Below are 14,451 nucleotides of genomic sequence, written 5' to 3'. Positions count from 1 at the left end.
CTGAAAACTTCACTTTGTTTTATAATTTACTAACTGGATATAAGACATAAAGAGTATTTTAAAAAGCCAAATTGGCAAGAACATTTTAATTTCTGATCCAATGAGGACACTTACCTCCAAAAGAAGAGGTCCCAAGGATTCTTTTTCTATCACTCCTTGACTACTTGATGAGATGTCTGACTTCTGTACATCATCATCAGTTGTTGATTTCTCTGTAATAAAGAAACTTTAAAAATCACGTATCAAAAAAGAGCTCATTTCTGTAAGTGGAATTTTTGTTTTGTTTTGTTTTTCTTCTGGTACCAGGAATCGAACTCACGACCTTGTGCTTGCCAGGCAGGTGCTTTGCTGCTGAGCTAAATCCCCAGGCCCTGTAAATGGAATTTTATAAAGACACAGATTCATGGTTTTTGTGTTTTTGGTTTTTGGTGCTGGTGCTGGGGATTGAACCTAGGGCCACTGCACTAGTTACATCCGCTTTGAGACACTTTCACTGTGTAGTGCAGATTGGCCTTGAACTTACTATGTGTCCCAGGCTAGCCTTAGACTTGTGATCGTCCTGCCTCAGTCTCGTGAGTACTGAATGGGAATCCCATAACCCACCCTTTTGTTATTTTTATTTTGAGACAGGATCTTGTCAAGTTGCTAATTTGCCTAGGCTAGATCAAACTTGTGATCCTCCTGCCACTATGAACAGCTAGGTTCTTGTTTTTTAAACAAGTTCTAAAATGAAACCCATCAGTTTCATGTAGATTACATTAGTATATGTAAAAATCAAAATTCATAAAATTTTAGAGAAAACTTAAAACAAGAATAGTTACGTGATTAGTTTCTGGCCTAAGGTATGTGAAGAGAGGCAATGTGTAATTTCTAAGTCTTGTCTGTAAAAGGAAGGAGACACAGCTTCCCGTTTTTTTCTGTCCCCTCTTGTCGGCTAGGACTTGGACAGATGAGCCTTGTTGACCAGCATGGATAATGGCAATATCCTCTGGATGGCGGGGCACACAGTATGGAAAGAGTCTGAATCCCTGCCACCTACTTAGACTGTCTTGTTGACGCCATTGCATTTCGGGTGTCTTGCTATATTGGCCTGACACTCTGATTAACCTCATACTTCTTAGTAACATAATTATTTGCTGAGGTCTGCTCATGTTTTTGCCCTTGGTACACATATCTATTGTCATGCTATCATGAGAGTAAGTATTTAACTTACTTGTATCATCTGCTACACACACATTTCCCCTCTTGTCATTCTCTCAATATACACAAACAGCTTTTACAGCAATCCACACTTAATGAGCCAATGTGTGCTATCATCTACATTTCTTTTCTAATGTTTTGTCTGTAGTTTATCACAAAACTCTCCTGATTTTAAAAATTCCTGGAACACTAGCTACCATCCTCAGCTCTTTATTTTTCAGACAGGGTCTTGCTAAGTTGCCTAGGCTGGCCTAAAATTGGTGATCTTCCTGCCTCAGCTTTCTAAATAACTAAGGTTATAGGCATGTCCAATTATACCCTGAGAAATTTATTTCAAATAATTTTACATGTCAGATGTAAAAAGTACTGTGGGGAAAATGAATCAAGAAAGGTATAGAGGGATTTGTTTCCCTTTTAAAAAAGACTTTAAACAGGGTAATTAGGAACAATTTTATGGAGAAGACATTTTCAGAAAGACGTAAAAAGGACAAGGGACTTTGCCTGGTGTATGGATATCTAGGGAAGAGCACTGCAAACAGAGGAAAGTGAGTGCAAATACCTGAGACTGAGCATTAGGGAAGAGAGGATGAGGAGGAAAGAGAAATAAGGAAAAGAAGTAAAGATTTTCTCAGATACCCTGTTTCAAAAGTTATTATTTTCATGGAAAAAATATCTTCCTTATGTCTCTGATGGACGCTTTGATGTTAAAGTTTTCTTTTGTTCCCTGCATTGCCTCTGCTTTCTCTGTCTCCTTTTCTGTTTGCTTGGTTTGTTCTCTTTTATACGATAGGATTTCCAGAAATATCCAGGGTTTTGTTGATATTAAAAGAGAGGCACTAAAATGCTGACTGGCAGTAGTATGAGTAGTGGGAGCAGGGTAAGAAGCCCACGTTTTCCTTTGAGGGTCATCCCACATGCCTTCTCCTTGGGGCAGCTCTCAGTTTCCTCAGAGAAATCCCGCCATCTTTAGCTTCAGGTGTATCAGGCAGGTTCCTGATGTTTGCTGGCCTCCAGTTTGATTTCTCCTACCTGCTAATTAAGTAGTCACTAGGCTATGTTTTCCAGATTCTAAAATCTTCAAATTATAAAACTTTAACCATTTTAAGTGTATTTGCCTAAAGTCTTTTCATAAAGTTCTTTTGAGTCTGTTCCTCCTGTTGGTTATCTGATATACTATCACTCATCATATATTATTTCCTCCTGTTTTGTACGGTTTTAGTGTAAAATTTCCTTCAGAAGCATTTTTCTATGGCACTTCCATGGGGTGGGTGGTAAGAGTGTTCTTCAAAGTGCTTTCCCTTTGAGTTTGGGGGTGTGGGGTTCCCAGTAAGTATGGGTAGTATAAATATAAATCTTAAAAATATACCAGGTTTTTTTCAGAGGAAACTGTTTCCCCCACCCAGACTCCAGTTACAGGCAAGTTTCCTCCAGCAGGGAGAAATAATTTCCCTTCATGGGAACTATTCTTACTGTTCTTCAGCTTTATCTTGGGATTCAGGTCCTATCTTACTATTTCTGTCCCTGTCTAAATCCCCTATGACACAGTTCCATAACCTCCCCAGGCAACAAGTTTTCAAGTTAGTTTAGTAAACCACTTTGTTATAATAAGGTTGTCAGCCTCAATAAAATAAACACCATCTAAACAAAAATATTTCTTCAATAAAATTATAAGGAGTTAATGCAATTCCTTCATAATAAGAGTAGAGTCACACGTAAGTATCTTAATAACAAGAACACAGCCATTTTTTACCTTGTTCCATTCTCTTCATTAGCTGTATCTGATCGACTGTTTTCTTCAAAATCTTGCATTTGTCTGGTTTTACACTCAGGCTGTCAATGTCACTGATGTTGGCAGACAGTAACTCAGCTAGCTCTTCTAAGTATTTATTTTCTTGTTCCCTGCGCCTTTTTTCAGTGCTGTTACACAAAGAAAATCCACTTAGTGTCCATTATATCACCTTATTTCCTTCTCTGCTCAAGTATTTAATGCTTACATGTTTAGCAGACTTAAAAACCAATTAAATTCACATCTAAAGAACAGACACTACAAAATACCAAAGTGCAGAAAACAGTTCTGGTGGAAATGCATCAAGTGAACAAGTGCTGTAAGAGATATGTTTCGCCAGTGATGTATATACCTTAAATATATTCAAATAGCAAATGATTACTAGATATTAAAAGGAACCAGATAGTAAACCTACCAGTTGTACTTGGAACTACTTTACATTTTAGTAACTCCTTGAAATAGAAAAACATTTATCTATTTTCAAATAACTTTGTTACAAATTAAACAGGGTAGGCTATGCTACAGTTCAAATGAGTTATGACTAGAAATCTGATAAATTCTTGATTCTTATTCTGATTAGATCATTAGTTAGTCCTCATAAAAATACCTATTCAAAAATAATACTTTAAAAAGGTAATGAGAGCAGGCCAGGGATTTAGTTCAGTAGCACAGTGCTTGCCTGGCAAATGTGAGGTCCTGAGTTCGATTCTTAGTAGCCCCCAAAAAAGGAATGTGAGGCAAAAGTATATAGAAAAATGTGTTTAGTATACAGCTTTGTTCAAAAAAAGAAAAACTAAAGCTCTTATCAACAAAGTAAACAATATAAAAAACTTATCTTAAAGTTATAAAGAACAACAGCTAGCACTTTAAAAAAAATCATACTGAATGTACTGAAATATTATTGTTCTTTTTCCTGCCTCGTCTTTACCCCTCATTTATTAGGCAAGTCATCAGGAAATGTGCTTTGTATAGCACTTACAAAAACTAAAGTGATTACTTTGAAAGACGGATCACAACTAGCTCTTTGTTTTATAAGCAGCACTTAAAAACATTCTACACACAAAGGCAGTAGAAAAAAGAGGTGAGAAGAGGAAAATATCAGTTGCTGAAAGCTCATAATTGGCATAATTAAGATACCATTTACTTTTCTTAGGACTAATTTTGAAAAGACTTTAAAAGCAATAGCATTTACATAACAACTCAATGAGTTGAAAGGAACCACGTCAACTACTCTATTTACCTACATAATAAAAAACACTTCAAAATGATAACTATCCCCAAACAAAATCAAATTTTAACACTATAATAATCATGTACTCTGTCTTTAAAGATTTTTCATTATTGAAGAATTATTACCATTTTGGTTAGTAAGATTGTATCTTACAACTTTCAGAGCAAGAATATGAACGAAGGCATTGAAAGCAAGGTATAAATTAAATGAAACCTGTACATTTTCACCATGTTTTAGCTCCACACCTGATAGTGTTTGAGGATATGGATTTTACCTTAGAGAACCTAATGATACAAAATATATTTAGTAGATTCTGCCTGAATCTATGGGTCTAAATTTCAAAAGAATATTGATTCACTTGGTGGAACTCCTAAATATGTTTTTGCCAATAAGTTCTGTGTGGTGCTGAAATGCTTGAAGTCACTGTAGAATAAACAAGTGTCTCACTGTAAAAAGGAGACAGAGGGATCTGAAAGTTACATGTAGTGAAATGGTGAAGTGTTTATAAAACGACTTGCGATTGAGAATTGGCAAAAAATCACCATGAAATGAAGTAACTAACAAGCATGTAGAGGAGATGATAGCAGATATATTCAAAAAGTCAAAACTAAAGGAGAGGGCTGGGGATATAGCTTGCCTGCCTGGCAAGCACAAGATCCTGAGTTTGATTCCCAGTACCAAAAAACAAAACAAAAAAAACAAAGAAACACAAAAAACTAAAGGAGAGGTGGAGATGGCAAAAAAGTCTACCTTAAAAAGCTTCCTTTATTTCTTTAGACTAGTTACACATCTCCACTTATTAAACCCTTTATTACCATTTATACAGCAAATATGCTAGTTAACAGTCTACTGAGCCATCTTCTCATGGGAATACAGTCATCCCTCACTATGGACACCACAGCTAAGAATGCTCAAAATCGTTATTTAAAGTGGCATATCATTTGTATATTACCTGAGGAAATCCTTCCCTATACTTTATCTCCAGATTACTTGTAATACTTATAAATGGTATGTGATATGCATACTTATAATGGTATGTGAATAGCTAAGGACATAGTAACAACATTCATAGTTATGTAATGAGACGTGTAAACTTAATGGCAGGGACATTGGTGTTCTCAAAGAAAAAAACCAGCTTTTCCAAAGATATAAAGTGAGAATGAAACCATGAAGTTAAAGACCATATTAAGTACATTAATATGGCTAACCTATGGAAGAAACAAGGGTAAGAGATGAAGTCTGAATCACTATGTTATGACTTGTGTCTATGTGTTCCCCCTTAAGGCCTCATGTGGTCACAGCCAGGGTTTTTTCAGAGATGGCTGGATCTAGGGTGTGTGATGCTAGGATTAAGGATGTATGATTACTAAATTAGTCCACTGACTGGTTTGGCATAGTTCTGGGTAAGATTAAGGGTGCCCCATTCTGGGTGTGAGTGTTCCCCACCTTAAGGGCAGGTAGCCTGGATAAGATAGAAGGGACAAAAAGAAGTTGCTCTTAGTTGCTTATCACTTGCTGCTTACTGCCTTCTGGCTGCCTCCTCCTCAAAGGCCCTCTGCCAGCTACCCTTGGAGTCAGCCAGCTATGAATTGAAACCTCTACAAACTGTGGACTAAATAAACCTTTCCTCTTTTAACTTTGGGTGTTGTGTATATTGATTGTCTCAGCAACTAGAAAAGTAATAAGATATGTCATAAGGGATCTTGCATACCACAACTGTAGAGTGTGGAATGCTGTCTAAAAGCACGGGCTCACATTTGTTATCACTGACCAGCCACTGACCCAGATAAGTCAGGAGCAACTTAACCTCTCTATGCTTCAATCCCTTCATCTATAAAACTGAGATAATGACATTAATTACCTCTTGGAGTTTTATGAGCATATGTAGAATGATTTGCAGAGTACTTGCATATACTATTTGCTTTATAAATGTTATCTATTATAACTTTAATTACACTTACTTATTTTCAAGACAATGGAAAGTCTCACACTTCACCTATATCCTTAAAACACCACACAGATGGTGCTGGCTGAAGAGCTGGCACTGAAAAAGTACTCCTTGAGTTGAACTGGAAATGTTACATAAATATAAAGCATTTCCAACCACCATTTTATAATTGGAATTTTAATTCTCATTCTCTGAGAACAATATGGGAATGGAAAAATGGTAACTGGAGAGAGATACAAGATATTTCACTCCATCAAACAGTAACTGAAAAACTCTCCAGTTTAGGTCTCTCTACACAGCGTTGGCTAATAGACGTGTTGTATAATGAGTTCACATTCTGCCTAGGAGAGCGATAATAAAACCAGAAGAAACACTGTAAGGTTGCTATTAATGTACAAACTCACTCAGTTTCAAAACAGTAAAAGTTTTGTTCTCTATATCAAAGATGCCACTTTACTAAAACTGAAGCCCAGATAGCTGGACATGGTGACGCATTCTCTACTCTCAGCACTCTGTGAGGCTGAGGCAGAAGGATCTCAAGTTACAGCTCAGCCTAGGCAACTTGGAAACCACCAAAAAAAAAGGAGAAAAAACTGGGTATGTAGTTTAGTACAAAGTTCCTGGGTTAAATCCTAGGTACCACAAAGCGGGGAGGAATCAAACTGAAGCCCATAAATACAAACCTGAAATAGAGTCATTGCTTTCAAAATATTTTTAAAGCAAACAAGAAGATAATTATCTCAAAGATATGTAAAACACAGAAAGATTATACCAATTGTGTAATGATGTTCTGCATACACATGAATCAAAGGGAATCAACAGGTAAATCATTAAAACAAATAAGAAAGTTCAGTGCAATGGACTGATGTGAGACCAATATCCAGAAATCATTAGCATTTGTATACATAAACAACTACCAATTAGAAAAGCCCACAGACAAAATGATACCATTGGTAAATGTGATAACAATTCTATGGTACATAGGAGTATATCTAATCAAAGATGGGCTGGACAAGGTGCAAAATACTGAAGAACAGAAAGACCTGAATAAATTAAAAGTTTTATATTCATAAATAAGAATTTTCTAGAACCTAGAACATTAAAATGTCAATTTTATGAATTTAATCTATAAAAGTAAACAAAAGTCTAATCAAAATCCAAGTAAAACAGTTTTGGATTCTAAGCCAGGTATGGGATTCTAAGCACCTATAATCCCATTTCTCTGGGAGGGGGAGGCAGAAGGAAGGCAAGTTGGAATCCAACATGGGCAATTTAGTGAGACTATGTCTCAAAAATTTAAAGAAGAGGGTGAGGCTGGGATACAGCTCAGTGTGGGAGTTCTGCTTTGCATCTCCAGTACTAGGGTGGGGGGACTTATTCTCAAATCTTTATGGAAGGGTAAAGAACCAAGAATGGGGAAAGTAATTTTGAAAAATAACAAGGAAGAGGGATTTGACCTATCAGATACATATAAAAGTAATTTTCAAAAGAAAGCTCAGAATCAGATTCCTATTTATGATAAATGTAACAATACAACAGTAGAGAAGAACAGTATCAGAACTACTGACTGGAATTTGTATCCCTGTGTTATCCATACAGAAAAATAAATTCAATTAATTAAAATCCTCCAAGTATAGTAGAAGAATATATATAAAAATACATTTAAGACTTTAAAATAAAGGAAAATTCTTAATTAAGACCCCCCAAAAGTTTGACACATGAAGACTTAAGGTTTTTAATTTTTTTGACAGAGAGTCCTACTATATAGTTCAGGCTGGCCTTGAGCTTCCTATGTAGCTCAGGCTGGCCTCATACTTGTGGCCGTCCTCCTGCCTCAGCCTCCAGAATGCTGGGATCACAAGAGTGTGCCACCAGGCTCAGCATACATAAGGTTCTTTATGCCCACAAATGTCACAGTTAAAAGGTTGGGAGAAGACCTTTTTACATGTAATATTAAAAAAGAGGTTAGTAATTGAAACAAAAGACCTTAAAATAACTCTTCCAAAAGAGAGAGAAAAAAAAAAGGTGAAACAACCAGAAAAAATTTGGTAACAAAAATACAACCAAGAAATTCACAGAGGAATGGGTAGTACAAAACAAAGAGAATCAAATTACCTAACTACCAGGGAAATGTGCTTAAAACTATAACCGCATCCCTAACTTGGCAAAATGTTAAAATGAGAAAAAAATAGTGTTAATAAGAATGTGGGAAAAGAGAAACTTCAAGACTTGTCATTTGAAGACCAGTGTGGTAATTACCTAGTTAACATAAAAATGTACACAGACCCTAAAGAAACTCTTAAGTGTAAAACAGCAGGTACAGTATGTATGGAGATGTTTGCTGCAGTGCTGACTATGAGAGCAAAAATTTCTAGCAGTTTATCTCTTGGGAATGTCTACTTATAGGGAAATGGATTGTTTGAAACGTGGCATATTCATATAATGCAATACTAATCAAGAGCTACTAGGTTATGTACATGTACCAACTCCCTACAACGGATAAAATCATTATGTACTGTAAATAAGTACTAGTATAAGTAAAAGATGAGCTGCTAGGACTGAATAAATATATGTACATTCAAATCGCAAGATTCATGTTGGGCTGGGTATTATGGTGCATGCCTATAATCTCAGCACTCTGGAAACTGACACAAGAGGATTACTGTGAGTTTGAAGCCAGCCTGGGCTACAAAGTGAGTTCAAGGCCAGCCTGAACTGCACAGGGAGACTGTCTGAAAAAGCCAAACAGCCAAAAAAAAAAAAAAAAAATCCATGTTGAAAAATTATAGAAAAAATAGCATACAATTTATGTTAATTTAATAAACATTCTATACTGCTCACAGATAGGTGTGTGTATAAAATTAGATCATAGGCACTAGTAAAAAGAAATAGAAGTAGGTATTTTATTTAAATAAGGTTATGCAAATCCAGAAAAAAGCAGGTGTAGCTATTCTGTTTGCAGACAATGTAAACTTCAAACCAAGATTATGCAAATATGAAAAGCATGGACAAGATACTAACAACATAAAAGTGTTAATTATAAATGGTGAATATATATGGTTTCTTAGTCTTCTATTGATATAGAATTGATTCATAACTGATATTTTTAAAATGTCCTTAAATAAAAAATTAAATGTAAAAGATAACAGTTTATTTGTTCTTATGCTTTTCTTTAAGAACAATTGACTTTATACATACACAAGTGTTAACTCAGATAACACACATATGTGATGTATCTTAGTATAACCCTTCTTCCTAGTATCTAGACACTTACTTGTAGGTCCTTAGATTATTGTCTCTACGCCCATTTTCTGAGCTGATTAAGAGGAACTGTCACTTTCTTTTTCTAGCCTCAGCTCTGGCATTCTCCCATGAAGCCTCTTCTTTTCTTTCATGTTGGAAAGCAGTAACCAATGACAGCAGAGCCTCTGCAGCTTTCCTCTCAGTGATGATCAGGAATTATTAACTAGGGCTGATTTTGCTTTCCCTGCCCCCGAGATACATTTGACAATGTCTGAAGGCATTTTTTGTTATCATAACTAAGCTATTGTTGGCATTTAGTATGTAGAAACAAGGGTACTGCTAAATATCTGTACTGATTAATTTTGATTGTCAACTTGACTGGATTAAGAAACTCCTAGAGAGGTGACTGGATTGTGAAGCTGCAAGTACCTCATCAGTGTGCTAATACAGTGATGAATTCATAGCCAAATGGGCTATTAGAAGATAGGGCCTTTCTCTCCGGCTTTCTCCTACTCTTTGCTTCCTGGATGCCACAAATTAAGCAGCTTTTCTATGCCATGCCTTTCTGCCGTGATATTTCTGCAGAGCAGCCACTTAACTATGGACTGCAATTTCTGCAACTATGAGCAGAAATTAACCTCTCTCTCTCTAAAGGGAAAGTGTAAGGTATTTTGTCCTGGAGACAGAAAGTTTACTAAAACAATATCCTATAATATACAGGACAATCCACTACAACAAAGAATTATCTGGTTCAAAATGTCAACAGTGTGGAGTTTGAGGAAACTTGTTCTAGACACTAAAACACAAATGCAGTAAAATCTCTACTCCTCACTTGACAGGTGGGAACTGATTTTTTAATCTGACTGAGATTTGACACTATTCTTTTATATATTAAACCATTTCCTCAAAAATTAAATACAAAAGACAATAGTTTCACTTATTTGTATTTAAGTTAGAGTCTCCTTAGCAGTAAGTTTGTTTGTTTGTTTGTTTCTTTTTTTAAAAAAAAGGGTCTTGCTATGTAATTCAGTTAAGGCTGACCTTCAACTCACTATGTAGACTGGGCTGGCTTCAAACCTGTAACCCTCCTGCCTTAGCCTCCAAGTGCTGGGATTACAGGTGTGCACCACCTTATCTGGCAGCAGTTAGTTTCTTTTAGCCTCTTTCAGATGGTCACGTTCCTCACAACACACCAAATACACCAAATAATTTCACAAATAATCATTTTTAATATTCCTGATATAATAATGTATTCTTAGTTCCCAAGATAGCATTTAAAAATATTCAAGAGATTTAATCATGTGACAAATAGGTACTGTGTCCTCACAACATATAAGCCATACATTGTGCTATGAACTAGTTAATCAATGATGAGCAAGAACAAAGAAGTTACCTTACTAGATAGTAAGCTGGACTATTCATGAAACAATCACATAAACTAGTAAAAACCTGCAATTATGGGTCAGAGCCATGACTATATGCAAGACATCTATACAAGTAAGAAAGATTTGACCTTAGTGTTACAGAAGGAAGAAAATGTTCCCTTAAAGGAAGTAATGACTAAGCAGATGCCTAAGTATTAATTACAGGAAATGGAGAAGCAGCAAGCTGGAAAAGCATGTACACAGACCTAGGAGAAGGAAAAGAATGTGGAAGTACGTGGGACTCTAGGAAGGCCACTAAACTTGGAGAAGATGAATCAAAAGCTCCAAAGTGGCAGTGAAAAATAGTAAGGAAGCTCTGCCAAAAACAGATTCAGAAAAGTGTTCCTACCTTGATGCCAGTGTGTCACATGGCGATCCTTTTCTCTTATGTGAGTCTGGGTTAGCAGGATCAGATGAACTGTCCCCGAGGCCACTCATGTTGAAAAACTTCACACCTAAAAAGGAAGGGTAAGAGTAAAAAATCTACCTTATAGCATTTTCAACCAAATAAGGGACAGGGAATTCCCCTCCTCATGTTTCTAAATATAGCCAAAATTTCTAAACATTGTGGTCTGTCAATAAAAAGAGGATTATAACTGTAACAAAAGCATCTATATAAAACTACAAGGGTCATCAGCTACTTACTTCCTATATTTCTGTTTCCTAAATCTATAAAACAAAATTAAATCCCTTATGAAATTATTGTGATAAATTCAGATGAAAATGTTGGTAGAATTAAAAAAGATTTTTGTTTTTACAAAGAGAAAAAAATAATTTTACCTGTATATATAAAGACTGAGTACACAATGAGAATCACAGAAATTATTTTTAGATTTTTTACTCAGACCCTCCTTTGCAAAAGGACATAAAACAACTTTCCCTACAAGGTTTAGTACCTTATAGTGATAGAAATTAAATTATATCTATATATCTATACAATTAAAATAATAAATTAGATTTAGAACTTGAAGGTACTTTAGTACTTTCCGCTTTTGAGTTCCATACTCCCAACCTTGTGTTTATGTAGTTAGGCTACAAAGATCAAATGTTTAGTCTATGTTAGGATCTTGGTATAGATGCCAGAACACAAAGTCATTCTCCCTGCATGCCAGCCAGGTCTCTCACCTGTTGTGCCAGTTAGTGACTGCACTTAAAGACCCTGTCTGATTTGTCTCTCATTAGCCACTTCCCTTATGATCCCTAAGAAAACTCAGAACCATCCCTGCCCTTGCAGTCATCATTGCCTTTTAGGTTTTATTAGGGCCAAACTACACACCTACATTCTCTTACTCCATCCACCCTCATAAAAGAAAGGCAAACTCCTGTTAAAAGGGGAAACTTTTAGCCTTTCTTTAAATTCTGGTTATTAAACAGCCCTAGCCCAGTATGTTAGCTGTCATGCTGGAAATGTGTATTATCTCACATGGTTTTAGTTATTATATTTTTATTACAACTGTAATGAAAGCATCAGCATCTATAAATACTCATTTATAATCCTTTCTGTAACCCTAAAGCCCACTCTGTTTCAGGCCCTTCTCTGAAGACCAAAGACTTTGATTCTTCTCATTGTACAAATGATCCCAAAATTTTAATCATGAAACTATGTCATGTAACTAGAAAGGCACATTTCAAATTCCTCCATTTTAGAAGAGTTGCTTATAAAAATTTCCAGCACCTAGGACTGCAATCTTGCAATTATTTTTTTAATTCTTTCTCTTTTACTTCTCACTTCTAATTGGTATCCATGTCCTGCCAATTCCTCTCTAACAAGGTATTTTAGATTTTCCCTCTTCAGTCTCAGATTGTTATGATCCTAGTCTGGAACTAAACATTCTTAATACAATATTCCTTCATCTTGCTTCTCAATAATCTCCCCTATAAACAGCAGCAAAAACACTTCTGATCAGATGTCATTTTCAAGACATCACTTTCTTCTTAATAGATAATCAATTGGATCCCCCTACTGAAGCATGGCAGATAAAAGTATGGGCTTTTGCAGCAGAAAAACCTTGCTCAAGTCTTAGCTTAACCACTAATGTGCCTAGCTGTCCTTGGGCAAAATGCCTAACCTTTCTTTAAATGTACTTCCTCCTCAGATAGTTTTTGCCTCCGTTGTGCCATGAGTCATTCAGGCCTCTTCTCATATTACCCCCCCACAAGCAAACACCAGGATTTGTTAATTTTTATTTCCTAAATACATTCATTTCCCACCTTCTCCTTTACCAAGATGGTGCGTTCATATCCTCATCATCTCTTACTGGACTACGAAAATAGTTTCCCAAATGGTTTCCCTCTTTCCAGTCTTGTTTGCCTTACACCCCTCTACTGCAGAACCACCAGAATAGGCTACCAAATACATGACTAATCATGTCAATCCTTCACTAAATGCTCATTACCCCCAAGGATATCTAACTTCCTTAACATAATATACGAAAGTTTGCACCAGCTCTTGGGTGAATCTATTATAGAATCTGATGAATCAGTGGCTAAATGCCTGTCCAAGAAAGTGTTTATACATTATATATGTCACATATTATATAGTACATATATACTTTAACAAATTGTGTGATATATGATCTGAATATAAATGTTACTTTTAGTTTCAATCTCAAAAGACTTCAAAAATAGAATTCTTGGTAATATCCCATGTTCCCAGAAAAGGTAAATAGTAGGCAAAAAAACACTTTACATTGACCTTAGTTTGGGGAATGGCTCATTGAAGTTTGCAATATTTATTGAACTCCTACCATACGCCAACCCCTGTTCTTGGGGATACAGCTGTGAATAAAATTTACAAAATCACCATCCTCATAGGCAGTGATGGTGAATCTTTTAGAGTTTTCAATGATATAGACAGCCCATTGCAGTATGCGTGCCATAGATTTGCCACCACTGTCACGGAGTTTTACTCTACTGTAAGAGAAACAAACAATAAATGAAATTAAAAAGTAAATTATATACCTGATCTTACGGGAAAGAGAAGTGATTTTAAAAAGCTAAATTATCAAGTATATTAGAAGGTGGAAGTGCTATGGAGAAAAGTAAGGCAAAACATGGAGGTTCAGGTGTGTTCAGTAATGGGGTTGCTAGAAGGCAGTTAGGAAAGGCCTCCCTGAAAAAATGAGATGTGAGAGAAACTTGAAGGAGATGAGGGAGAGCCATGAGAATGCTATATGAGGGAGGGTGGTCCTGGCATGGGAAAGCAAAACAACCTTAAGGTAGAGTAAGAGAAATGTGAAAGAGGTGAGTGTGTGGCTAGACTGAGGAATGAGAGAGTAGTGGATGGGGTGAGTTGGATAACGAAGGTTATAGAGTGTAAGGCCTTAAAAATATATGCACAGTGGTGTATGCCAGCTCGCAGCTCTCTAGGAGGCTGAGGCAGAAGGAGAGCAAGTTTGAGTCTAGGCTGGGCAACTTAACGAGACCCTGTCTCAAAATACAAAGTAAAAAAGGGCTGAGGATATAACTCAGTGAGAAGGCCCTGGATTCAGTTCCCAGTACTGAGAGGAAAAAAAAAAGTGGAGACCTAAGTATGGTCTTGTTAGCATCTGTTCTGAAATCCAAACCCAAAATAAGAACAATCAGCTAAGTGATATATTACTGAAGATTAACAGAAATA

At 36.1% G+C, this 14,451-nt stretch overlaps 1 protein-coding gene across 5 annotated transcripts in view; it reads right to left on the bottom strand.

Moving 5' to 3' along the window:
• Positions 1-14,451, bottom strand: part of Ncoa1 (nuclear receptor coactivator 1) — a 215,808-nt gene that overhangs the window by 86,497 nt on the left and 114,860 nt on the right. For all 5 annotated transcript variants that reach the window (XM_005400388.2, XM_005400389.2, XM_013522653.1 and 2 more), the window contains 3 exons: positions 11,182-11,287; positions 2,951-3,117; positions 115-212 (listed from right to left, as the gene is read on the bottom strand). In XM_005400388.2, coding sequence (XP_005400445.1) covers positions 115-212; positions 2,951-3,117; positions 11,182-11,270 — 354 coding nt within the window. In that variant the 5' untranslated portion in view covers positions 11,271-11,287. The remainder of the gene's footprint in view (positions 1-114; positions 213-2,950; positions 3,118-11,181; positions 11,288-14,451) is intronic.

This window comes from Chinchilla lanigera, unplaced genomic scaffold (genome assembly GCF_000276665.1).
Source record: "Chinchilla lanigera isolate Chin_1 unplaced genomic scaffold, ChiLan1.0 scaffold00068, whole genome shotgun sequence".
NCBI lineage: Eukaryota > Metazoa > Chordata > Mammalia > Rodentia > Chinchillidae > Chinchilla > Chinchilla lanigera.
This window is presented reverse-complemented; position numbering and strand designations above follow the sequence as displayed.